General features: G+C 47.6%; 1 protein-coding gene across 10 annotated transcripts in view; it reads left to right on the top strand.

Annotated features, from left to right (window-relative positions):
* Agap1 (ArfGAP with GTPase domain, ankyrin repeat and PH domain 1) overlaps positions 1-27,739 on the top strand; it is a 452,310-nt gene that overhangs the window by 370,139 nt on the left and 54,432 nt on the right. For 5 of the 10 annotated variants that reach the window (XM_040753059.1, XM_040753060.1, XM_040753057.1 and 2 more), the window contains 4 exons: positions 6,359-6,436; positions 17,063-17,217; positions 20,059-20,149; positions 25,789-26,011. In XM_040753059.1, coding sequence (XP_040608993.1) covers positions 6,359-6,436; positions 17,063-17,217; positions 20,059-20,149; positions 25,789-26,011 — 547 coding nt within the window. The remainder of the gene's footprint in view (positions 1-6,358; positions 6,437-17,062; positions 17,218-20,058; positions 20,150-25,788; positions 26,012-27,739) is intronic. The other 5 variants (XM_040753061.1, XM_005082223.4, XM_005082222.4 and 2 more) reach the window with 1 other exon arrangement.

Here is a 27,739-nt window from a genome sequence, read left to right as displayed (position 1 = left end):
CTGGTCATTGCTTTGAAATATGATAACACAATTTGGAGTTTTATTAAAAAACAATTTTGCCTGGAATTGTCTAAAAAGATTTTGTGTTTAAGAAAAAAAATCAGCAATATATTTTTGTTGGAGGAAATTGAGAAAGAAAAGAAAGAAACAGAAGAGGGGACAAGATGAGAAGAAAGGGAAGGGGTGGGAAAATGGCTGTTTCCCATTTTGCCTCCATCGTACTTGGAAGCACTGAAGCCCCCCAGTACCATATCCCACTCCTTAGCCCCCATCTTGTCTGACTCCACAGAATGGTAAGACAGTCGTTCTGAGGGCGAAGTTAAATAAGACAGGGGTCTTTGACCGCTCTCAGGCCCTGCTACTGCCTATAGGGTTTCTTTCCACACCCCGTTCAGGTCTGGAAACTGGTAAGCCCTCATCAACTGAGAAGTGAGTTTGCTCTTTGTGCATGTGTGCATGGCATGTGTGTGCACATGTGTAACAGTGTATGTCACAGGCTGCATACCAGGTGTCAGCCCTTCAGTATGCAGTGGCACAACTTTGGCAAAGTTCATCACAGTTCCAGGCTCCTGTCTCCCACTCTTTCCAGGCTACCAGGTGAGCACGGAAGCCAAGAGGCCATGGGACTCCCAGTTTTGGTTTCTTCCCTTGAGTTGACAGTTTGTCTGAGAATGGGCCACGCCATAAAATCTACATTGTAAATACATCATGGAGACAATGCTTGTTTATGCTTGCGTCTAACAGGTATCCCAGATCACAATTGTACTCTAGCCTGAGACTAAGGATGCCCGATGATTATAGCTCCCTTTGAGCTCTTTCTCTGCAGCTCAACACATCCCTGGACCAGAAAGAGTCCCACCTCTCCTTCCTGGGAGCTCCCAGTTTTCTAGTAAATCAAGGGATTTTTGCATTGATCTTATTCTCGCTTTCTGCCAGGTTTAGTGACATTTCCCAGAGTACCTGCACCAGCCCACTGTGTAAAAGCCCTTGGCAGTTTTCAAGCCCAGTGTGCTCTAGATAAAATTGTATCTGTGGTAAAGAAAGCATTCTTAGTTATTAGAAATTAAATTGAAACTATCTAATTAAGGATCTATGGCTTGTTCCAGCAATTTCCTTTGTGGGGGAGTATTGTATTGCCTGTGGTTTGGAGTTGGGAAGTGACTGGGTCTCACTGGATGCTGCCAGCACTGAAGGTATTTTGTCTCCTAAACATGGACCTGCTGCATCCGTCTGCTTGGCCTTGGATTTTGTTTAGTCCTCTCAAAGTCCCTTTTAAGTAGTGTTTCAGCAAGACTTGTCTGGGAAGCAGCCATTGTGCAGAGTTCCTAATCTAAGAATCTTCTGGGTTGCATTCTGTGAGGGGAGTCACTGTCTTGTTTATAAAAGAAGTAAATATTTACACAATCTGACTGAGCAAGTGAATGATCAATCACCCAGTCTGACAAAAGATATTCCTAATTTATTTTGATTCACCCCTAATGTCCAGACACAATTGACACAGACAAAAAAAAAATCATGGGATATGGGTCAGACGACACTGGAAGTGACAGAAAACCACAGTGTCATCTACTTGCTGCCTGCAGAGGCCCCTGGGAGATAGATGATCGTCACATAAAGGCCCTGGTGACACAATCAGCCCACAGACTAAGGAGCAAAGGTGCTGTCCTCTGCACTGATGGGATTTATACCGATACCATCTTTAGATTTATACATGTCCAATGTAGACAAGAAATTACTCTGTCTGACAAGGTGATGGCGGGAGTTCTCTTAAAGACATAAGTTTACACTCCCTTGTATAAGCAAGAGGGCTATTCATTTCCTTCTGAGATGAGACATTGTTAGAAGTGAGTGTCCCAACCCCCTCCTCCCTGTAAGTACAAAGACCCCGCTAGTTCTCATAATTGACTCTGAGGGCTGCAGAGCCTCATCCCATCGACCATTCTGCATGTGCCCAGGATGTAATTCATGTACACCGGAACATCCAGCATGGCCTACAAGCCTGGACACAACCTCTTCGTGGCTATGTCATGTTTTAGTCAGCTGTCTGGGGAATAGTTATCTAATCAACAAAGACAACTGTCGGAAGCAGAGCAGAGTTGGTATTAATAAGTCTGTTTTCCTGGTGCAGAGATGGAGGAAGTTTCAGGTAAAACCTTGGTGACTTGAGTATGCCAGCAGACTAAGGAGTATTTTTATTCTATTTATAAAGAGCTGGTTAGAAGTCTCAGTACCAGAAATCTGCTTTCTGTTTCTTTTTCATGCTATGATAAAATGAAGTGATTGTTTTACTCAGAAAAACAGAATAATAGAAACTTTCAAATGAAGTTCTGAGTCCCTCGGGGTCATAAAAGTCCATATGAAAACTAGCTTCCAAGAATACAGTGGTGTGTAACAACCGAGAATTGTGGATGCTAAGTGATTCCAGTCACTCTAACTTCATAGAAAGCCATCATTTACACATTTTTCTCGTCTCTGTCTTTGAAAAGACCGAAGCTGTCTGTTAGTGATTACCAAGAGTCAAGAGTAATATGCCATACCTCATTTGCTCATGTGGACCCCGAGCTCTCCATTCGCAGGCACTTTACAAACGCACTGTGATGGGGGGGGGGCTTATGCCTGTCATTCATGCTAGCAGCCTGACTCAGACATGTGGCTCTATAGATCTGAATGTGCCGCGTGACATCCACCCCATTGCCAACCTGGTGGCCACTACTGTATAGAAATGACTCAACAGCTGAGCGTGGGTGTCAGTACTCTCACCCTTTCTGATGTTTTGACTTCCCCAGATTCCCAGTGGGGCATCTCCTAGTCCCCAAGAATCACCCTAGCAATCTAGCTTAGTGTTCATAAGCAGTGTATATTTAAAAGAAAAATCAATGGTATCATTGTTGGATCACATGGTCGCCAACTGTGTCTCTACACTTTTAGCCTGAGTTTTTGAAATTTTCAGTTCTTTTAATTCTCAGAAGAAAACCTTTGCAGCCAGTGGACCTTGTCTCGGGTGATCTTGATCATCAACTTGATGTGATATAGAATCGCCCTGGAGACAGACAGCTGGGGGCATCTGTAGTGGTTTCAGGACATGCTTAGCTGAGGAAGGAGGACACTCCCTGGCTGTGGGTAGCACCAGTCATGGACTGCGGTTGGTCCAGCGCTGGGTAAAGAGGAGGAAGGGAGTGCAGCACCAGCATCCATCCTCTCTGCTTCCTGACTGAATATGACATGGCCAGCTGCCTCAAGTGCCTGCCCCGATGTCTTCCCCGTCGTGATGAACTGTGCCCTCCAACTGTAAGCCAAAAGAACCCCTTCATTACATTGTACTCCAGATATTTCGCCACAGCAATAAGAAAGGTATTGACTGTCCAATGCAGTGATGATCCGTTTAACCCTCCCCCTAGATACTGTGCTTAGCCGTCAACCTTGTTTGCTTCTTTGACCCCTTGCTTTTGCTGTCCCATAGCAAGGCCCTGTGTAACTGAGGCCACTGTGCATGTTGGTTGTTGCTATGAGGGTGACCGTGGTCCTTTGTACTCACAGCTGTGTGTTACACTTAGGTTCATTTGTAAAGTGAAATGGGAAGGGAGAGATCACACCCGGGACATCGTATCTTCTGGGATGTCATGGCCATGCAGATGTCTGACATGGGAGACCATGCTGCAGCCTCATTGGGTACCTGCTCTAATCCAAATGAAAACCTGGGCTTATCCCATAAGCAGAGACATAGGGTGGAAAGAACCACCACATGCTTTCCCCACGAAGCCTTTTGTCTAAGTGTACATGAAATTATGACACGTGACATTAGTAGCAAAAAAATCTAAATGTTAGCCTGTGTTTCAAAAAAAAATAAAGTTTTTGAAAACTCTAATGTGGGTGGGTTAAACAAAGTCCATGAACACCCAAATAAACAGCTTTATGCATCAACCAATAAAAGCAACACATATTTGCAGCATGTGGGACTTCCCACATGACCCTCAAATTTTAGATACTGCCCAAGTGGGGTATAATGTTGCACGTCTGTGGCCTGACACTGAGGTGGGAGGGGTTTGAGACCTGCCTGGGTATGGTATGACCCTCTCAGGAAGAATAGATAAGGGTTGCACAGAAAACATCATCTCTTGAGCATGGTGGCCTATTATGCCCCTTGCCAGGTCTGAGACCAGGGGATGGTATAGTAGGTAATGGTCAGCCCACCACATTGGGCTGGAGTACTGGGGTCTCCATTTGGTACCATGTGGCTGTTTCCCCTGAAACGTTACCCAGGGTCCTGATTGTAGTTCTTGTTGAAAAGTGCCTAAACAGGGCGACTTAAGTAATCAATGCCCCAAGAGACAAATGCTCAAATCGGGACCTTGGTATCAGCCAGAAAACAGCCATTTGTTTACAAGGAAGAAAAAGCCATGACACTTTATACGTTGAAATTGATTATTTCATCAATAGGTTAATAGAAATCCGGGCTGTAAGTTCACTTCCTGGTTATACATCCCAACCGTAATGGGAGAACAGAGCATGAAAAATGCAGAGTGCAAAGCAACCAGGAAGAGGTTTCCAGGCTGAGCTTTACCCCTTCTGCTAGCTCAGCCTGGAGTCTGCCTATTTATATGTAAATGTTCGAGAAGGAGGTCGACTTCCCCAGGAAGCTTTGTAGTAACCATTTCTTTCCGGAACTTGTGAAATATGCCCCAAGACTCTGGGAGCATCCACTAGTAAAAAATGAAGCACATGTCCAGTTGTAAGAGCACAGTGTAACTTGTGTGTGCTGGGAGTGGGGCACCAATCCTTTGACCGTTCTTGAAAACTGTGAACGGTTGGATTTCCTTCACTGCTCATAGCTGACACCAGTACTGGCTAGTATCTGAACAACCCTTCCAAGTGCATTGTTTCCTGGGATGAACAACATAAGACCTTAAAGATACAGAGATGAGCAAAACCTCTTCACCTTCCCCCCCACCACACACACACACACACACACACACACACACTGTGAAGAGTTAAATTGCTATCCATATACAATAGGCAGAAGACTCCGGTATTTACTGGTTAGGGATTACATTTCTTACCAAATTACTTGTTGGTAACACTACAAAGTGAGCCCCAGGTGTTTCATTGTAGAGCTAAAATCATTTGAAATCAGTAGACAGGGAACTCAGATGTTTGTCCACGTGACTAAGCTTTGCATTCTAAATATGTAAGGCTATATTTCAGAACTGGCTTAGCTTCCTTGACAACTCAGATTCTACACGTGTATTTTGGTGATCTTTACATAGAAGGGCAACTAGAGTGACCAGCAACTGAACTCGCCTAGGTATCTCCCGAGGTCACTCTCTGCCCATCAGAGATCCAGTGTTCACACAGCCTACCCGGGGCCTGACCCCACACTGTCTACAGCTGAGTGAACTCCAGAGCAGATGGGAATGGTTAACGTATCCTGAGTCCCGGATGCCTCAGCATCAGAGCTGACCATTATCCAGCACATGCCTTCGGAGTCAGACCATCAGCCTGGCCTTTCACCTGTGCCACATCACCTAATGGAACCTTCCAGCAGGTTCTCTTCCTGACTGTGGAGTTGAGAAACAGATGGCCCATGGTGCCCTTCTTCAGGAACATGGCAACTTTCAACCCCTGCTGAATATTTTGCTATCTGCCTATAGTGGCAGGCCTAGCTAAGACAGACATGGCTGTGTCTCGGGCTCCCAGGAGCCATCTTGTCAACTCCGTGTCCCTGGAGTGTCTCACCACATGCCTACGGGACAGCGTATACAGCTGCGCTGTGTCCACTTGGCTCAGAATTTTACTCCTTACTGCAGCATTCCACCAGCAGCGACTTGGTGTCTGTCCTTTCTAACTTGTTGGAGGAGGCATCTATTGTGGGGGAGCCCACCTGGTCCTAGGGTTCTGATTCTGTAGACCAGTGTACATCTCACAAATGGGGTTGAGGAAGAGTTGACAAAAATGCTCTGGTTTTTAAAGGCCTGCCTCTGAAACATACAGGCCTAACCTGCTTACCACCAGGGTCACTTGGACTAGCTTCTGGACCATAGCCCACAACAGTGCAAAGGCCAGCATTTGCCAGCAAGTAGCCTTGGCCTCAGCCAAGGGTGTCGCACGTTTGCTTGGGAATGTCTTTGACTTTGGGAGCACTCCACTAACGATGCTGGCTCACCTCTATCCTTCTCACCTCTGTGCTGTCCTGGGGGGAGCAGAGGGCCAGCGGAGGAGCCCCTTGGTGCTACGCACCTGCTGCGCACTCAGAGGTGACTTCACACGCTACTTTGACATTTCTTTTCTCCCTTTTTCATTTGTTTTCTTTTCCTTTTTGTTGTCTCTTTTCCCCCCTGCCCTCTCTGCTCTCGGGATGCAGCCAAACGCAAAGCATGGAAACTAAACCGTGTTGGTAGCCTGCGAAACATATACAGCAGCAGCAGCACCAACACTGAAGGTAACTGCACCCCGCCTGCACCCGGCTCCTGCCTCCCTGCCTCCCTGCCTTTCTCCCCATGCAGACATGGAAATGCACCCGCCCGCCCGCAGCTGCATGCCCCTGTGTTGTGTTTGCGCTCGGCCCTGTGGTCTTTCCATCCTTTTGTTTGTATGTTCTATTTTACCATTCATGTTCCTTTCAGCTTACTTAAATTTTGACCTTTCCCTTCCGTCGTAGGGTAGTGATGTTTAAATTACTTTGGAAACCTATTTTCTCCTCTTTTCCCCCCTATTCCTTTATACATGTGGGCACTCAATGTAATATTTCCCAAGTTATTACAGTTTTTAAAAGTGTTAGTATCAGGTGTAATGATCTGTAGCCAAATACAATAGTGTGCCGTGACATTTAAGTAACAGTCTTAATTTGTTTTGTGGAAGCATTCTCCATAATGCTCTCTGCAGCTCTAATCCAGAGGCAGGCAGGCCCGGGCCATTTGCATGGGCTGCTATTGCTTGTAAATTCCGTATATTGTTTTGTTTCTAAAGGTCGTCTGGTGCCAAAGTTCACAAATTGACTTGGGTTGCTTTTTTCACCGAAGACAGCCGTCATTGCTTTTGTATAATAGCAGATTGAATTCCCCCCCACGCTTTCATTTGAACAACACAATTATAAATTGCCTTTTTTTTATGATTACAAATGTCAAGGGTCAGAATTATTTTGATGCCAGGCAAGGGAAAACCAGCGCCATCCACCCAGGTATACGAAAGGAGGCTGGCGGGTAATACATGATGCAAAGCAGGTCACAACCCAGCGAGCTTGGTATAATAGGGGGGATTTCTTTTTCACTTAAGTGCAAGCCCAATGGGTCAAGTAATGGCGAGCTCGCGCCCTAACACTAATTGACTTATTTGGGGATGATTATAACTGTAATATTTTTCTTAATGTCACTGTTTTCTGGGCTGTTGATTTTAGCGATTGCCAAGTAGTGGCATTAAATCTCCTGTAAATTTTAAATTGCACACTATTTCTGTAAACAAGTCCCTTCTTCACATCCCAGTCATTAACCTTTCCTGATTTATATCCCCGTCCTCTCTCTCATCCCTTCACAATTACTCCTGCTTCACCACCAAAAGCCCTCTCTCAAGCAGGAATGACTGCAGAAACCAAAGCCACACGGGCACATCAGCTTGTTAAAGAGCCACTCTGTAATCACAGTGTTGTTTGTGCTCTTTGAGAGGAGGCTACTGGTCCAGATCCTGGTGTATCCTGGCCTGGCCACATCTCCCTTCAAAGCATTCAGAAAAGGGAAATGAGAGAGGGCAGAGCGGGTACTCAAGGAATCATCTCATCAGCTAAGATTTTCTGTTGAGTGCTCCCTCACTGTTTTTTAGATGTTGGGTTTTTTTTCTTTTTTCTCTTTGGGGTACATATCCTCTCTCTGCCCTGTGTCTCTACCAAGGGTGTCTTTCTTTTATATGGTGTAGTTTATAGGTTTATTGATGACTTCTTGCCTTAAAAACTAAAGAAAACTGTGACATTGGTTTTAAATGTTATTGAATACAAAATTGGAGAGCAATGAGAAGGCATACAGTTCTCTTATTAGCCTCGAGGCTAAAACCTTCCTACCCACCACCTGCTAGAGGGGCTCCCAGGAGACATTGGTGGGCTGGCGTGACACTATATGTTTAAGGAGTCCCGGGAAGGCTGGCTTCTCAGTCTTCTCTGCTTAGGTAACGGGACTTGACATCCAAGGCAGTCAGAGCTTCAGAACAGGAGGCCACTTAGGGGTGATAGAGGGCATAATATGACCCGATGAAGTCCACTCCTCTCTGAGGCCTCAGTAGCTTGGGGTCCCTGCACATGAGTGAGGTAGCCGTGGAGGTTGGGGTGCAGGCAGCCTTGGGGATTGAGACACGGTAGCCATAAGGGTTTGGGTGCAGCAGTGAACACACTTCGGTTTCTCCCATATTTCTAGCCACAGTAAGCTGTTCAATGTATGGCTACATTTATTTCAGTTGAGCAACATGGTCTTCCTCACTAATGTGTGTATACATACAACTCATTCCATACAACTTTCAATGATTTGTTACAGAATTCATATCATTCCATAAATTATCAAAATATTTTTCTGATGCCAGGCTTTTAATGTATGATATTATTGCATGACCACTGGCTGTAAACTGGCCCTTCATGAAAATGTGTATGCTAAAGACTCAATCTTTTGTCAGATAATTTGAAAGGTATCCATCTTGAAATGGAGTGTTTCTTAAAATGCCCCTCTTCACAGGTTTATTCAGGATTCCCAGAAAATAACCAAAACAAAGTTGGCACCAGACACAAAAATTAGGTTATTAATTGGAAGGGGGACCAATGAATAAATCCAGTTTTTGGTAGGAACCTGAGTATGGCTCAGAAGTTGTGGGACCCTCCTGGGGACACACATTGTAAGACAGACTAGGCTGTGCCTGAAGCCCAGTGACATCCCTGCAGCTCCTTTCTTTGGCACACGTGCTTTTCTGGCCCCTGGACGACATTGTCTCATTTGAGCCTCACGGTGCCCCTGCCGGGTAGGTATTGTGTTACACTCAGAAAATTGAGGCTGTGATAAGTTCCACAGACCATGTGTTGAGCTGTCTGCTCCAGGACCTCCACTCAGAGATCATATGGGAGGGGCAATGGTGGATGAGCCCAGACTGTGTGAAAATGGATTATTAAAAGAACAGGCATGGGGTTGGAGAGGAAACACAGGTGGGTCCCTTGCCCATCATGGCTGCTTACCCTTAAAGCCAGGTAGACCCTTGGACATCCTGTAACACCAGGGGTTAAAGCTTTTTCACAATTAAATGCTGGCCCAGGGATGCTAAAAGTGAATGCCTTTCAGCAGGAATGGCATCTTCAGCTTCTCAGAACCCTGTGGAGCAGGGGCCAGGGCCTGTTAGTGGTGTGATTCTCCAGCCAGACCATTTTCTAGCCCAAGTAGAAAAGGTCTGGATGTCAAGCAAGTGGAGCTCACCTCCAGTGTTTGGCTCTGTAGCAGTTGTTTCTGAGAAAGTGCCTAGGAGCCAGGAAACTTAGGAAAAACAACAACACAGGTCCTGCGTGACAGTATCCTTCCATGTTAGTGTGGTGAACTCACCAGTTGAGAGAGCAGAGGGATGCTCTGGCAGCTGGCAGCTTTATGACGTAGAGAAGAACTTCTGATGTGTGGATAAAGGGGTGTGGTAAAGGGAAGAGGGGTTGGGAGCAAAGAGCACTGCTTTGTGTGCAGAGCCTACCCACTCTGTCACAGTCAACAGAGTACCTGAATATAGCCCACCTCTCACTGCAGGTAACCCTTGTACCCAAGGGTTGGCCAGACTCAGAAGTGGCCCGGAATCCTACTCTTGTCTGCAATGGTCTATTTCTTTGGGTTTGGAACCTATCTAGAGACAGGCAGAGGAAACCCACAGTGGGTCATCACTGTGTCCCATAGGCCTCTCAAGCAGAATCTGGTCTGCGGAGTTCTGATTCAGTCACTAAAATTCAACCTAAAGACTCCACGGAAAAGTCACTTGTCAGTAGAGGGACAAATTGGCAGAAGGAAACGTGCGTAACTACTAAGTGTGTTAATGCAGCTGTCCTAACTACTGCTGTGACAAGACACCATGCCCAAGCCAGCTTATAGAAGAAAGAGGCTATGGGGCTGACAATTTCAGAGGGTGAGTCCATGACCATTATGGTGGGAAGCATGGCAGCGGGAGGGGGGGAGGGGGCAGGCTGGTGCTGGAGCAGTAGCTGACAGCTCTCATCTTGAGACACAAGCATGAGGCAGAGAGCGGCAGCAAGAGCTAGCTGGGAATGGTGTGGGCTTTTTGGAACCTCAAAGCCCACCCCCAGTGACACACCTTCCTCCAGTGAGGCCACACCTTCTAATCCTTCCCAAATAGTTCCACCTGTTCAAACATATGAACTTATGGGGGCCATTCTCATTAACACCACCATAGGAGCTAAAGTGAGATTGGTCCCACAATTGGCTTCATGGAGAGATAAGGAAAGCTGGCCATGGTGGGCAACTTGGCACGCCCAGACAAACAGAAAGGTCTGTTGATAGTCATGGACAGACCTGGACCTCCCAGCACAGCTAAGTCATTTTTTCCTACAGCTGGGAGCCCAGGGGGCTCTGGATATTGACAACATAGACAACACCCCAACAGTAAATATGCAGAGCCCTGCGTGACCATCAAATTTGTCACATCCATCTTTTCCCTTAAAAAGGGAGGAAGTGTGAGCATGAAGCTCACCTTTATGCTACAGTAGATTTGAGCAGACATCTGAAACACGTGTTTCCCACCATCAGGTAAAATACCTAAACCGCATGCCAGTTGCTTCTAAAAGAGACACACTGAAACATTTTACAAAATGCACTGCTCAAAAAAATTAACATGGAAGCCTGAGGCTGAGTATAACATTGCCTCACATGGTCCCTTAGGCCAGGGAGACCTGGAAATTGACACTGTGAACATTCTCCATTTGTTCACAATTCACATCAAGGACAGTGGGCACTGGCCTCTTTAGATCACGGGGATGTCTTCCCTTGCAAAGGAAGGTGGGGACAGCATGCTGTGGTGATACCTAGTCAGCTAGCGCTCATGTGCTGAAGAACAAAAAGGTGGAGAGATGATGGCTCGGTGGGTAAATTTTGAATACATGTTGCTCTTGCAGAGGACCCAAGTTCGGTTCCCAGCACCCACATTATACAGCTCCTAGCTCTCTGTACCTCCAGCTCCAGGCAATACAGAATTTCCTTCTGGTCTCTCTGAGTGCCCGCACTCACAGGCACCAGTCGTAAAAAAGTGGAGTGACCTGCTCGCAGGCACCCATTAAACATGGCGTAAGACAAACCACTCTCCATCAAGTAGATGCCCCATTTGAGAAACCCCCTTGCTAAGACTGATGAATAAAGGCATAGCTGCAGGCATAGTCCATGTCTGTGTGTTGAACAGAGGTATGGTGTGCCCTACCAAAGACCCATCCTTCTGTGACAGAAGCTAAGGACAGGGCACCCTCCTCCCTGGAGGCCTTGGCTGTTTTATCTTCAACCGTGCTCAGTGGCGCCCGTCTGTATACCTCTGGGCTCACTCGACTCAGCATTGACGTCAGCCATACCTATGTGGATACTAACAGTCTCCATCTGAACAGTCCTCTCTGAGCAACGCCAAAAGCACATGTCACTCTTGGCAAGTGTCAGTCAGTCAGTGTGGCAGGAAGCGGGCTGAATCCTGGGTGAACCTCAGGTCAGGAGCCTGGGTTCCAGGAAGCCTGGGAGACCACCTTCTCCCTCCAGGATGGGCTTCACATGTGGCCAGGGAGGAGCTGATGGAAGTGACCCCTGCAGCCCATTCGTCCTTATAACTTGGAAAACAAACCCACTCAGCACCCTTGCTCTGCTGGTCACACCACTGTGGCGCGCAGCCTTGAGGACAATGATTCAACGGCCTTGGTCTTGGCCTTGGTGGAATCCCTCTTTCCCATCCCCTCTGTGAGGCCAGTATCTGCAAGTGTCCAGCTCTTCCCTCCATCCCCCCCCCCCGTATTCATCTTCATCAGGTGTCTCCTGTTAAAAAACAGCCGCCACATGTTTGAACTATTTTCAGCTGTCTGTAGCCCTTTAACCCTTTGTCTGCTACAATTCCACAAAAATAATTGATGACTGATTGGCCCATTAACCTTTAAGGGAAAAAAAGTTTGACAGCCCAGACTTGTGTAATGAGGAGGGATTCCCTGTGAAGTCAGTCTGATGGCTGAGATGCTCGCCCCTGAGGAGGCAAAATTAGCCCCCCCGGGGCCTCGTCTGCATAGAAACTGGACACAATTAGTGCGATATCCGGTGTTATTAATGTCATTGGGAATAATTGGGCAGGTTGGTTTCGACAGGTTCATGGCTCTAAAATACTATTATAGTGGACCTTTCCACAGCCAACCGTTAAACACAGAAAACTGTTTAAGCCCTCGGGAGCCCAATCACTGTGGTAGTGAGCTGGGGACCAGGACTGTGTATAGCCTGGAGCTTCCGGCTGGGGTGAGGTGGCTTCCCCTCAGGGTGGGGAATAACTCTGTGCTTGTGTGTCTGTCTGGAACTGAGATGTGCTTCTAATGTATATGCTATCAGTGTCTTCTACAGCCTGAGTCTCTTAGTGAACTCTGAGTAACCTACTATGCCTGTCACTAGTAAGCTGGTTTGTATCTGCAAATGACACCAGAGAATAAAACACCAAAACTGGCCCCTCGCACTATTTAAGCATTTGTCATTTGGGGGCGGGGGGGGGGGCAGCTGCCATCTCTTGGCTTGGGAGGCAAAGGTGAGGCAGGAGATCATGTGTTTGAGACCAGTCAGGGCTACACAGTGAGACCCAATGTCTAGTAAATAGAGGATTGCAGATGTGCCCACTTTCTGACTGCCAGTTTTGTTTGGTTTGTTTTTAAATCTGTTTGCTAGAAAACTCTAGTGTCGTCAGCTGTCACTTTATAAAGTAGCACAGCCTTCTAACCATTGGGAAATTGATGGCGCGATGTCACCTAGTGACATGTCTGAGTGTTAAGAGAAAGGAGCGTGTTGCATTGGGTTGCCTGTTGTCTCAGTGGCTGTCACACTGTCCAAGTGCTAGCGTGGATCAAGTCAGGAGGCCTCCGAGGGGCCGTCAGTAAGCACTGACTGTCGTCTGGCAGGCCCTGCCAGTACCCTTACATGGGCTTTATCAGAACGTGTTGCAAGTGACAGAAGCCCTTTTAAAGGGGGAAGGCCATAAAGACAGTAAAACACCCCCACATAACCAGCTGTGGGGCAGGGAGAGCAGCTGACTAGAGGAGCGTCTGGGCTTGGGCCCTGGAAGGTGCTCTGCTTCTTGGCACAGTTTTGGTGGTGGCACTCAGTGACCTCCCCAGAGGAGAGGGCAGGACCACACCCCTTGGATATGCAGCATGCTTAGGTTTTGTGGGTTAACATCTGTTTCTTTCTGGAATTAAGCATGTGAGTGTTACTTCAAGACTCAGAAAGTTTTGGGTTTCAGAACAGTTTTGCTCTTGAGTTTTCAGATTGCTTCATGGCCTCACACAGTACATTAACTCTGACCTTTGCTGTCCTCCCCAAAACTCCTCTTTTTCTAAATGCAATGAGCAGGCTTCACTCAAGATCCCAATAAAAACACAGGCAGGCAAAACAATGATACAGGCTGCCGGGGTGGCCCCTCAGGCGGCTTCCGGCTTTAAGAACTGGAGGTATGCTCCGAGGAAGCCTCCAGCGAGTCATACTCAGTGTAACTTGTCTAGGCTCCCTTTTACTCACCCAGTCACACACCTTCCTCCCATCCGAGTGCATTCAGCATAGCAGAACACTCAGAAGCCAGTACATGTGTTGGATAGTGCCGGCTGTTCCGGAGAGATGGGGTTGAGGGGAAAGAAGACTGACAAGAGCCACGGCCTGACCGGGCTCTCATTCACAGGCTTGGAAGTAAGGCATCAGAGGGAAGACAACAGTCATGTTCCTGAGGGAGTGAGCAGAGGGCTGAGCACAAAGATGGCTGCTCTGCAGGCTGTGCCATCAAGTGTGAGGCGGCACACTATGTGGAGTGGAAAGGTGTCTGTCTGCAGGACAGACACCCTACATGGTAGGTCAGCACATTAGAGAGAGACTCTTGGAGCTTTGAATAGAGTGAGGAAATCCTGACAAAATCTAGGTCCCCAGGAAGATAGGAGAGGTAGCCATAAGGAAAGCAGAGAAATGTAACCGGAAGACATCAGGAACAGAAAGGAAGGAGGAAGGTCTAACCACACACAAGCTGCAGAGGGGAGCCTGTCCATTGGAAAGAAAACTGTGACAACGTGACGGAACCCTGGTGTTCCTGTGAATTCTGCCCCTTCAGGTACTTATGCAGAGAGAGGCGCATGGCTCCCAGGACAAGACAGAGCCAGACTGCACCTCCACAGCTTCATCTGAACAGCACAGCTACTCAAGCTGGCATCAAAATGGGGCCAAAAGCTTGGTGATACATCCTTGTAGCATTTGACCTGGATACCCAGCCATTTTTATCATTTTGTGTTCTGTCATCCACATGTGTGGCTGTGCATGTCCCTGCTAAGTGGGATCCTTCAAAGACCACCCTCTGCCTCCGCAGACCCCCAAGACTTGAAGGAGGTAACCTAGAGCCCTGGGACACCAAGCCCGCACCTCAGTCAAGCCAGATCGTGTTTTGCCTTTTAGCTCACACTGCAGCTCATTATTCAGGCTAGAAACGTGGGCAGAAATCCTCTGAGAACAGTGTACAGAGGTCTAACTGAGGCTCATGGTGGTCATTTCTTCGCTGGACATGATGGCATCTCAGTATCAGTGGGGGGAGGGGGCGGAACACTGTCCTTGTCCAGGCAATGGCTTACCATCCTTGAGTTTCACAGATGTAAGGAACAGTATTCACATCCACCCAAGAATGACCAAGTGTCCTTGAGTTCCACCCATGAATTACATACCCTGTCCCTGCCCTACCTCTCCCTTCACTGGGAATTTTAGGCACTAAATCGGGTGCTGTGGCGCAGACCTCTGTGCGGTAAAAGGTGTAATGAAGAGTATAACATAGAAGCTCATGGATCAAGAGAACGGGTCTTTTCAAGCCCATAGATGCCGCTGCTCTACTGGTAATTGCAGGGTGTGGTTGCAGGCTAGCTGTGAAGAAACCTGTCTGAAGTTGCTATGTAGTCTTATTTTATTTTAATGAAAAACTCAACTAGTCCCCATGTGCAAAGACCTTAGGGCTTCCTCCTCAGCCACCCTCCACACAGTAGGTGGACTTGTTCTGCTTCTACACAAATGTGGGTCTCATTTGAGTACCATACCTGGCCAGCACCTGTAGTTGGTTTGGGGTTTTTTGTTGGTTTGGTTTGGTTTGGTTATTTTTTTCTTTTTCCTCTTTGGGGATCTGCTACCAAACTCCCAAATAAATACACAGAGACTTATTCTTACTTAAGAATGCCCGGCCTTAAAAACAAACAAAAGCCGGGCAGTGGTGGCACACGCCTTTAATCCCAGCACTCGGGAGGCAGAGGCAGGCGGATCTCTGAGTTCGAGGCCGGGCTGGACCGACAGCCTCCAAAACAATACAGAGAAACCCTGTCTCGTAAAAACCAAAACAAACAAACAAAAACAAAAAAAAAGCCAGGTGGTGGTGGTGCACACCTTTAATCCCAGCACTTGGGAGGCAGAGGCAGGCAGATCTCTGTGAGTTCTAGACCAGCCTGATCTACAAGACCTAGTTCCAGGACAGGCTCCAAAGCCACAGAGAAACTGTCTTAAAAAAAAAAAAAAAAAGAATGCCCGACCTTAGCTTGGCTTTTTTCTAGCCAACTCTTCTAACTTAAATTATCCCATTTCTCTTTAACTATGTTTTTTCTCTGGGCTTTCTACCTTCCTTTATTCCATATCTCTTTCTTGTTTTCTTACTCCATGGCTGGCCCCTGGTGTCTTCCTCTCCTCCTTTTCTTGCTCCTTGCCCCTCTTCTTTTTCCAAGATTTCTCCTTCTATTTATCCTCTCTGCCTGCCAGCCCCACCTATCCTTTCTCCTGCCTCGCTATTGGCGGTTCAGCGAGTGGGGCCAGGCCGGGACTTAACAGACATGGCTCTGGCATGTCAGCCCTTGTGGGTGTCTGCACTGACGTTGAGCTTGTGTCAGGGCCTGAGCTCAACAGGACATGCAGGTGGCCCAGGGAAGCTGTTAGCTTGCTTAACACTGGGCCTGTGGGTTTCCAGAGTTCTTTCATGATCTCTGTGGTTCTTGAGTACTAAGAGTCCAAAAACGATGTGTTACACTTGCTTGTGCTTCGGTAAATGATACAAAGATGTGCTGCATTCTTTTATGTTGCATTTGTTTGACTTTGTGAAACTGTGTTACTCTGCCTGTCTTAAAATACCTGAATGATCTAATAAAGAGCTGATAAACTCAGTAGAAACTGCCTGTGCCCAATCCACAGGGGACGAAATGAGCCTTGGGAATAGAACTTAGCTAAAGGCAAGTAGTCTCACAGGGTGTGGGCAAACCTCTCTTCCCTTTCCCTTTCAAAACAGGTATCTCCCTGTGTCCACAGTCAGGCCCGTGTGCACTAAAGCCCTCTGAGTTGCCTGGAGTCAAGTTGCCCAAGTCTTAGCACCATGAGAATTAAAGCTCCCGTTGCTGTTTGCTCGGCCCTGGAAGGACGTCCACCTTGGTGTCCCCAGTGCTGTTCACCCAGACCCATACTTAATGCTTCCATAGTCTGGTTTCACGCCTAACAGAACTAACTCCATTTTTCTCCCGCAGATCCAAGGGCCAGCAGTAAGTTGCAAACTTATTTTCCTAAGTTGCTTGGTCTGCACCCACACAGAGACCCTAACATCCCACGCTGTCTCTCCTTTCTCCCTGTCCCCCTAAGCACTGATTGGAACCTAGTTACCGCTGCTGGCTTTTCGAAGCCAGTCTTGAGTGTTGGCGGGGGTGTGGATCAGATCTCAGCGTTTCCATCCTGTGTCTGCTGTCAGCCCCATGCCGGTGCCATTGAATCCAGAGGCACTTGTGACAGGATGGGCTCGGGCGCTGCTGTCTCATGAAAGTGAGCTCTTCATCCCACCTCTCTCTCTGTTCCAGAGCAAGAAGAAAACTTTGAGTTTATCATTGTGTCCCTCACTGGCCAGACATGGCACTTTGAAGCCACCACATACGAGGAACGAGACGCATGGGTCCAAGCCATCGAGAGCCAGATCCTAGCCAGCCTCCAGTCCTGCGAGAGCAGCAAGAATAAGGTAAGGCCCTCAGCAGGCTGCCCCAAAATCAAGGCTGCCGATCATTAAATGGAAAAGAAGGCCCAAGTGGAGCCCCAGGTGGGGGGACAGGGACATCAGATGGCTTGTGTGGATGACAAGACCCAGGTATGCTTTGTGAGGAGAAAAAAACTAAGTAATTGAAAAGATAAAACCACTTTGTATCTACAAACACCATGCATGTGTTGGTGTCCTGGCTTGGCCGTCTGTGTGTGGCAGGCTGTACAACATGAAGCCTTTGCTGTGGCAGCCAGTGCTACGTGGGAAGCTTTCGCCTCTCTCTGTAGGTGATGGAGCCTTTTGGACTCTGCCTGCTTATGCGTCCATACTTATTTTTTGTTGTTATTGTTTGAGGCAGAATGAATCAGAAAAAGACACACAGACTTAAAAGATGCCCTATTCTGCCCTCATAAATGTCTCAAATGTCACAGGGATACAAACGAAACGCAAAGGAGATAGAGGGAGTTTGGGCAAGGTAGATTTTCTGTTTTTTTTAAAGTCTGGCGTATGTTTCATTCAGTAATTAAAAAGAGTTCTCCAGCAGTTGTTTGGCCAGAAATAAAAGTGTGTTCAGTGCATTTTCTGGGCCACTGCTCGGCGATCTTCCTTATGCTGGCCCTGTCTTTCCCAGCCGGGTTCTGTCCATCTCAGTCTTTGAACCCTTAGATACGCAGAGCCCTTTGCTGACCCATTGAGATTCTTGGTGAGCATTTTGATTTTTCAAACTGTGATCGGCTGGAAACCGAAGAAAGACATTGCCATCACCTGCAGTTTCATTTATAAGCATTTAAAGAAAGCTCTGCCCGTGATGTGTGGCCAGCTTTGTCATTAAGAAGGGAGTCTGTTTTTCAGAGAGACGGGGTGTGTTATTTTATTACCCTCTTGAGCCAGGGTAAGCCAGACCACAGCCATTATTATTATTATGCAATTTGCTTCTCTCTTGGAAGACAGCTGATACCCAACTGGGAAGAACCACTGTCTTTTATTCTGAGCTCCCTGGGTTCTCAGGTCATATCCCTGTCCAGCCATGATGTGTCTCCCCACCTCACCCATGGGCACAATGACACCTGCCATCCACAGGCTTGGAATTCTAATTTCAGAACAGGGAAGGGGACACATGCTGCTGGCCAGACAAGCACATACCTGGTATTTATGGAGAAATTAGTCTCACACACCCCAACTGAAGCCACACCCCTTCTTTATTCCAGAAGCTCTGGCCAATGTTGGCTTCTCCTTGAGAGCCTCGTTCCTGTTTATTACTCTGAATCCAGACAGTAAGATGTCATGGACCATAGGCCAATGCCAGCCCACCAAAGCTGTCCTCTGTATTCATGGGCAAACACACTCGTGGTCATGACTTCCCCTGGAAGGAGATTCCCTTGAGCAACTAAAGGACACCGGACACACACCTGGGCAGCTGCTGTTAGAGAAGTAGCTAGTATTTCAGTTCCTGTTGGATAACTCAGAGCTGACCCAGAAAGACATAGAAGGAGCCCCAGACCTGTACAGATATATGAGGAAAGAAACGGGGAGATAGTTAGACCTCTGTGTGTGTGTGTGTGACACCCCCAGACGCCAGTGACACCCCCAGACGCCAGCTCAAGTTCTTAAGTGTTTTCTGATTCCTAAAGGAAATAAAAACACAGTAGTACATAATGCCGATTAAACAATAGCAATAAATAAATGATAACTTACTATTATAAAGTAGCAGTCAATAAATTGCTTCACATCCATCTATTGAGTGTGAGATACCTCAATTTGTAAAGAATTTGAACACAAAACAGAAATTTTTCTAAGTTCTGAAACTGATCAACTTTTGCTTTAACTGTAATATCAAATGCTTGTTGAATAAATAAACCTTTTGAAACACGAATATCCTTTCCTTTGCTTCTGGGATTTCATCCTTGCTACATAGTCAGGAATGTGTGTAGAGACATACAGGAAACATGTTCTTTGCAGCACTGTCCAGGGTTGAGGACGCCTAGAGCAGTCCAAATACATAGCTAAGGAACTTGCTATGTACTCACTAAGGGAACTTCTATGCATGCACTTAAATGATGAAGTTGGAGGCTCTGTTGACATAATGATATTACTAGGCAGGGAAGGCAAGCTCCAAGGCAGTATATATCTTCCTGCAGTGCCTGTGTGTACAGATGTGCACAGAAAAACAGCCAGAGGGTCTCTGAGTGACCAAATCCTAGTTTATAAATGTTCATGTCTTTTCCCATATGTTCTAACATTGCTGCAATAGGTAACCTTTAAAAAAAATCTCTTCTGAGGACCATAAAGTATGCTTAAGAATGAATGCCCCTGCCTGTTTCCAGTGAGTGACTGATTATGTAGCAACTGAGGGACCCTCACATGAGGGAGAGATTCTGCTGGCTGTGATGTGTGGTGTGGTTGGGGTTTTCTGATGAAGAACCAGGAGGCAGCCCTGTGTATGCTGATTAAGGCCTGACCCTTGGCTGATACACAGATTATTTTTTCTCACTCTTTAATCTTCATACCAAGTAGCTATATGCCCATGAAGGTGTATTAGCCAGTGACATTCTCTGAGGAGCAGTCTCTGGTTCATTCACAAATGATGGAGGTCTGACCACTTGACTCATTTTGGGCAGAGTTCGTCTCAGCCAATAATCCTGACATACGATCTGTCACTCTCCCTCACGAACTTGCCTAAGACATCAGAAAGGGAGCCATTGTTTGGAAATTGCACACAGCTGCACCTGTGCATAATCTGTTTGGTTTTTCTCTGACATCGTTAGATGTGTAGATTTCTCCTGGCTGCTCATATCTTGAATTTTCTGTCTTCTTTGTGCCTAGTCCCGACTAACCAGCCAGAGCGAGGCCATGGCACTTCAGTCCATCCGTAACATGAGAGGAAACTCCCACTGTGTGGACTGTGACGTCCAAAGTAAGTACACGGGGCTGGCCGTGCCCCTAGAGCTGTATCGGCTATGGCACTGAGAGCCTGACATATCTGAGTTTGAGTTTTGTTTGAACATGGTGTCCTTCACACAGCCTCACTGGTGGAGGTGTGCCATTTCTTACACACTGGACTGCTGTGTGCCCTGCTTAAGCCCCAGGCATCACAATGGGTGAAGGACTGAAACTGTAATTACTGCCTCCCTTGGAGTTACCCCAACATGTCACACTTTCTCTGTGTAAAAGGTAATATTCCCCTTGAGAGTGAAGTTTCCTTCTTGTATCTGGGGGGTAGGGTAAAGTCTTACTGTCAGTCTGCACCCTCAGAGGCTATGTTGTGTAAACCTTGCCCATTTATATTGTTACACAGGGTATTGAAGGGAGTGGGGGAATGCAGTTCAAACGGGAGCTGCTGTCTCAGGTGAGGGATATCTGGGAACTGAACACACCTGTGTTATTGGTCACAGCCCAGTGGGCAAGGCATAAGCCCCACCCGTGACACATGGTCTCCAGCATTGGGGAAGGAGCAAAGGTACCTGGGTCTTTGCCATCTTCAGCCTCAAAGCAAGCTTCCCTCCTGAGTTGACTTGTCAGAAGGGCTCTGAGGAAGAGTGGAGGGTGAGGAAGTGATGTGACTGGAAGCTGCAGCCTCAGGGGAGGCCCCCCCAGGGGAGCCGAGAAAGTGAGTGGCAGCTCAGGCTGGAACTGGATGGAGTTGATGGAGATACTTGCGGGGGTGAGGTCTTTATGCATCTGGGGGGTGGGGGTGAACTGCCCACATCTCACAGCAGGCACAGACTCTGAGATGTTTTGTGGGGGAGGACTGCCTGACCGCACCAACTATCTAAGAAGAGAACAGCGGAGTGGGTCAAAGACCTGCAGGTGGATCGTGAGCATCACCTCAGGAGACACGGAGGGCCCTGGCCAGCAGGTTGTCCAGGCGTCCTGGATGACCATAGCCCAGCAGGATCCCGTCCTCTGGGCAAGAAGGGCAAGCTCTTCCGCTGACTCCGCTGGGCACTGCTTTAAAGTCTCTCTCTTTGTTTGCATTTTTACATTTTACTTTCAAAACGTGAGATGGGGAAAAAAGAACATGTATTTGAAGTGTGTTTTTTTATCCAAAACTTTCCTTAAAGCAGACTTTTTTTTAAGCATAAAACCTGAGACATGTTTTTTTTTTTAAATCGAGAGATTGATGTCTGTAATTGTTTCCAGCATGCACCTAGGGATTCCTCAAAAGGGAACCAGTCTATGGCTTTACAGGAATTGTGGCATGTGGCAAATTGGAGGTCACAGGTCCTTTTTGAGAGGAGGTGGGCATATGCATGCTGGGGGTGGGCAGGAGGGGGAGGCCGTGAGACCAGACAAAGCCACAGGAGCAGATGGGGCGGGGATGGTAAAGCAGAACTGGAAGCTTCAGAAAAGGGGGTTTGGAGGCCATTCACCAAGTATGCTGTATCCAGTCCACACATGGGTTGTCTTCTTGAATTACCAAGAGTGACAGTTAGTATTGTCATGGGCCCATTGACAGGACAGGGAAGGAAGAGTCGGGGACCACAGCAGTTTGTCCAGGTTACAGAGGTAGCAAGCACTATTGTGTGATTCAACCCACACACGTCACCGACCTGTCGCTTCCTGGGAGGCCTTAATATGCTTGGAGACTGATGTGAAGTGCATGAGGGAGCAGGGAGGAATTTTAAGTATAAACATCCAGTTTGGGTGCAAATGCCAGGAAGCAGATTCACGTGGCCCACCCTGTCAGTGAGATGTGAGCGTGGTCACAGCGTGCTAAGGCAGTGTGAGTAAGCGCCTGTGATGGCCATGTACCTCTGAATGTAGCAGTTCCCCTTAGGAAAGATCCCAGTGGGAAGGAAGGAGGTCTGGGCAGGAAAGGCACAGACACCAGCTTTAAAGATGACCCACTCCAGGACTGTGGACTAAAATCAGAGCCACCCCACACCTAAAGGGAGATACCGGTGACGTCTATTGGTGGAGCAACAGACAGCGTGACTCCAGATAAAACCCTGTAAAGGGCAGCTTTTCCTTGCCAGCAGCTTCGGTTTATCTCCCGCCAGTCACCTGGGCTCTGCCGCGATGTAGTCACCAAATAACACACAAGACGCTGTATTAACTATGAAGCTGTTGGCCTTGCTTGTCTCTTACTGGCTAGCTCTGCTTTAAGTAATTACCCCATAATTGTTAATCTAAGTATGTCTCTTACCGGAGAATAGTTCCGGGCTCCTACCCCAATGGCGTTACATGTTGACTCTCCAGTGTTTCTCCTTCCCAGAATCCTCCTGGACTCCTAGTTCCTCCCATCTAGATTTCTATTGGCTCAACAGTACTTTATTGACAAATAACAAATAACAGAACTTCCCCAACAAAACCCCACCTAGAGAGTCTCACTGGCCCACCACTACATGTGCTCACTCTGTGGGGCTTGAGGATATGGCCTGTGGACTTTAGTACAATGTGGAATCTGAGGCCACAATTGCTGCAGGTCACCAAGTGTCTCCTCTGCACATTCAGCCCATCCCAGGACATAGTTCCCAAAGAGGACACAGGGCCACCTTGGCTGTAGTCCAGTGAATTTGGAAAAGTCAGTGGTGTTCACCTCTGAGGTCAAGGCCCATCACTATATGAGAATTTTGCCCTAGAGGGAGCTTGCAGCCTTGCCCAGCCCAGCTCTTTCAAGAATCCACTGACAGTTGAAATCTCTGTTAGGGTTACCTGTTAGTTACCCAGAAAAGGACCTAGGGAATCCCAGAGGTTGGACACACCCATGCACGATCGCACGCACCCATGCACACATGCATGTATCCATGCACAGTCCTCGGCAGTATGACAGATGTTCCAACACACAAGTGAGAAGCAGCCCAGCAGCCTCTGATTCCTGGTTCCTGAAGCTCTGTCATTGCCAGGGCTGCCCATAGAATCAGGCTAGAGCCCTGTTGGTTCCTAGTAGATCTTGTCTTACCCACCCGCCTTGCCTTCTACCATCCCTCAGTCCCTTAGATACAGACTCTGCTACGGTGAGGCTGCTCTGTATTCACCCAGATGTAATATGTTATCACAGCCTCTACTGACCATAGCCGACAGGAAGCGTGGACACACCAACCTCTGCTCAAAGCAGAGAATAGGTTCTGTGATGCCACCTTACTACACTGGGGGTGGGGCAGGTAGGTGGCCATGGGAACTGTCCTCGGGAAGGTAATTCCAGCTGAGACCGAAAGGAAAGAGCATTCCAGGCAGAGCTGGAAGTGTTGTACACAGGTGGGTGGGGCTCAGTTCTAATCCTGTCTGCAAAGACTGTGGACTTGATCCCAGAGGCAGGGGGTAGCCGTAGCAGGTTTTGAGTCCCCAGGTTACATGATTGGGCCTGCCACCTTTCATGGCTGCTGCTGGGCGGTGTCCTACTAGGATCGGGATGTGAACATACAGACTTGAGCTTCGTCAGTCCCACCATGGTGTGTGGAGATAGTAAGGACAGGAATGAGGCCTCAGATCAAGAAGACAGGGTTGAATTGGAGAGAGTTATCTACGGGTACGATGAAAAAATGAAGTTGACTCCCCAGGTCCCGGGAGAACATTGGTGATGTTGAGAGATAGTAAGAACCCTGATAGAAGAAACCATCATCCGGGCAACTGATGTCAGGGAGGTCTGTACAAAATGTTCCAGCTGGTAAGCAAGGAAGAGTAAGAGCTGTTGACAGTTGTTATAGTTTGGTTGTCACAAAAGCCAGGGTCTCTCCCTGGGTTTGCCAGGAAGAGAGAATGACATCAGAAGAGAAGAGATTACAGGAGCCAAGGTGAGGGCCAATACAAGGGGCAAATGCTGGAGAAAAGGCTAAAACCAGGAAGAAAATCCCAAAGAGATGTTTTCAACCACTCTGCGTTCAGCATCAGGAAATGGGCAATGGACAAGAGGTCAGCAATGGGCTGAATGGTTGTAGCCATGGAGGTGGCCAGCAGCTATGACAGCCCTGTCTAGTGGACGGGGCTGATTGGGGCAGCAGAGCAGCAGCCAAGCTCTGAGAGTTGCCGACACCAGGTGAGAGCCTTGCTGAAGAGAGTACATGAGCTCTTCACGGGCTGAGTCCAGCCTGCGTCCATGCTGCCTTCCTGGCTGTCCCCACTCATTGCTTTTGTCATCTCTGGGACCACTAGACACCTGAAAAGAAGCAACTGTAGGAAGGAGGTCCATTGTGACTTTAGTTTGAGGAGTTACACTCTGTCATGTGATGGGGGTGGGGGTCCTCTGCTGGGCCAACTGTTTGTTCATGTCTCCATGAACCAGGATACACAGACAACAGGAAATAGGGCTAAGCTCCAAACCTCAAAGCTTGTCCCACTAGAGATACACTTCTTCCTCCTTGGCCCCGCCTACGGAAGGTTTCACATCCACCCAAAGCAGCTCCACCTGGCAGAGACCAAGTGTTCAAGCATGTGAGCCTGAGGGAGACATTTCACATCCAAACACGGTCACCTTCTGCTGCCTAACGTAATCCTTTCTTGTCTTCACATGGAGACTGTAGATTTCTGCATCCTGTTCTGTGCTTCTGTTTGAGGCCCATGTTTTACCTACCCCATCAGAACATCTCTGAGATCACAAGCCTGTCTTCCAGGGCCTCCTCTGGGATATCAATCAGCCTCCTTCTTGAGTTGTAATAAGTGACCTGCTGACATCTGATTAGCCATCATGCAACCTGCAATGGTCGTTTGCCCTTTGGAGAGGCCAGGAAATCTCCCCAGTGGGTCAGCTCAGTTTTATCTGGCTCTTCTGGTAGACTTGAATAGATGCCAGTTCCCGTTCTAGCTGTGTAAATTTAGCCTCTCTTTCTGAGAGCCATGAGAAGTCGTGCTCATCAAGGTTGGCCTGCCTTTGCAAAACACCTAGAGATTGTAAACTCAAAGCCAGCCTTGGCACCAAGTTCCGGATCTTCTGATCATATCATCACACAATGACAGGTGTCCCAGGGCCCCCAAAGCCATTCTCTACACAAACCCATCATCACACAGAACTGTATCCTTGTCCTGTTAGCCCAGCTTAAAACATACGCTGCTCAACCCACAGTCAAGGGGTCGAGGGAACTGGGTCCTGATGTAACTGTATTACCTGCCCACTCACCTGTCAGTAGCCAGTGGAACCCAGTGGGTTGCTGCAATGGGTGCCCTTAAGTAAGACCATACCTTCTCAAAGGAGTGTGCCTCTTGCATCTCTGAAATTTGCTAACCCAACCAAGCCGCTCTAACACTAGCAGAGGGGGTTATGAGGCCAATGCAGCCTCCAGGCATGACCAGGTCCTTGGTGCACCTCGCTCCATCATCAGTGGGCCACAGTGGACATCTCATCACACATAACTTCTTTTTCTGATGTGCACCAGCTCTGAACGATGCTGCTGAAGTATTAGAAGAGGTATCTCTGTCCAAATGGACAGCAGTTGAGGGAAACTGTGGGTTTGCACCAGCTGCCAGCAGCACACCATGTTTTCCCTGACACCAAGACCAAGCCTAAGTCATGTGACTGTGGGGACTGACTGCCTGGTCAGGTGTCCCTGAGAGTCCAGGAGCATTGAGAATGAATGGTGGCGGTCTGACTGAAATTAACTCCTCTTTCTCTTCCTATAGACCCTAACTGGGCCAGTTTGAACTTGGGAGCCCTCATGTGCATCGAGTGCTCAGGGATCCACCGGAATCTTGGCACGCATCTCTCTCGGGTCAGGTCTCTAGATCTTGATGACTGGCCCATGGAGCTGATCAAAGTGATGTCATCCATCGGGAATGAGTTGGCCAACAGCGTGTGGGAAGAAAGCAGCCAGGGACGGACAAAGCCCTCATTGGACTCCACAAGGTAGGAATGTGCAGGTGCTCCGCCAGCAGCTACACACCGGGCATAACCCCAGAGAAAGCTGCAGTGGTGGCCCTGCTAACCTATAGGAACATCGATCAGCCTAGTCTGAAAGCATCATATTTGAAATAGGTCTGGAGCAGACTGGATGATTCAAACTCCTTAATTTTTTATGTTTATTTTTAGGCCTTGGGGATTCCTCTACCCTCTTGGAAATGTATTAGGCTTCTAGTCTTATGAATATATTACTTTAATTAATATATTTCTAATAGGCACAAGCTGTGCTAACACTAATTATACATTTTTGATTTTTTGGTTTTGTATTCTTTTGTACACCCTTGGTAAGCCTCTTGTGGGTAACCAACCCCCTCACCTGCCCCTGCCAACAAGTGAGTCTATTATTTAAAAAATGTGTTTTATTTACTAAAATATACTTCTAACACATTTAATTAAGTACAGTTAAGCATAATGTATGGAGACTCCTCATTAATGCTAATTGTTACCCAGGATAAAAACGCATTTATTTTGAGGCCATTTAGTTTCTCATTTTTCATTTACAGCGCTTATAAACCACTTTTGAGGATATGCATTCATATTTAATTCCCCCAAGAGGTGGCTGTAATGGCCCATTTTCAAAGAAGTCCCATTCCATAGTAGCAGAGAGATCAGCTCATCTGGTTGATCTAACCACGGACATCCAAGGTACTCAGGTGCTGGGTGTTCTATGTCCCCACTGCCCCTCCCCCTGACACGGGCTTGAAGCTGCTTCTGCTGCCCTTCTCAGGGTAACAGGAGGAAGGGGAATTTGTTGTGCTCAGCATCTGAAGTTTGTTTGTTTTGCTGGTGATGATACAGTCAGAGCCCGAGTGACTATAAACCAGAGGTTAGGCTGCACCTCCAGGATCCTGGCCAGTGATCTCCTGAGACCTGCTGGCTGGGTTTATTTCACTAACTGCAGAACGCTTGGCACCCCCTCTGATGGGCATCAAGAACAAGATGGCATACATCAGTCCTGTTTGTGTTAGTCAGGGTGGGAGGGAACTAGGAAGGGAGGCCAGCAAGGTGCTTAAAGTGCTCGTTAAAACCTGTAGGTTTGCTGTGGCAACTCCTCCTGGTATGAGTTAGTCTGTGCAATACAGTTAGGGGTGGTTTTGTCACAAATTGAAGATACACTACCCTTTGAGAAACTATTGTCTTTCCTGACATAACACTCAACATGGAAGTCAGCTGGGCTCTTCACTCTATTATAAAACAGTCATTTGTTCTGTAGTATCTATTTTTTTTTCATAGAGCGGTTGAATATCAATCTGAAAATGAAAAGGTGATTGGAAGTTACATTGTTTGATCTATGAAGAAAAACATTGAAATGAGTTAGAAAAAAATTAACTTTGTGCATCTTGACCATTTAGGTTTAAAAGCAACATATGGACTATGTTTAATGCCATGAATTAAGAGTGCTTGCTGCTCCCTTAGAATGTAGAGCAACTAGAAGTGGGTGTGTGGTTGTCTTAACGCACCCAGCAGTGAGTGGCGGCTCTTTGCGCTGAGCTCTGGGACTGTAGCTTTCAGCTCTGCCCAGCACTTCACATGTCACCCTTTACAGCTTAGACACAGGTGGGAGGAGCCGTCCCCCCACAGGCACGGTGACCGTGGTTGAACCTCTCGCCTCTGGTCACCGTGGATATTCTCAAGAGCCCCTCTGAGGCAGTGATGTGGCGTGATGACCATGGC

The sequence above is a fragment of the Mesocricetus auratus genome, unplaced genomic scaffold, assembly GCF_017639785.1.
Source record: "Mesocricetus auratus isolate SY011 unplaced genomic scaffold, BCM_Maur_2.0 Super-Scaffold_100010, whole genome shotgun sequence".
Lineage (NCBI taxonomy): Eukaryota > Metazoa > Chordata > Mammalia > Rodentia > Cricetidae > Mesocricetus > Mesocricetus auratus.
This window is presented reverse-complemented; position numbering and strand designations above follow the sequence as displayed.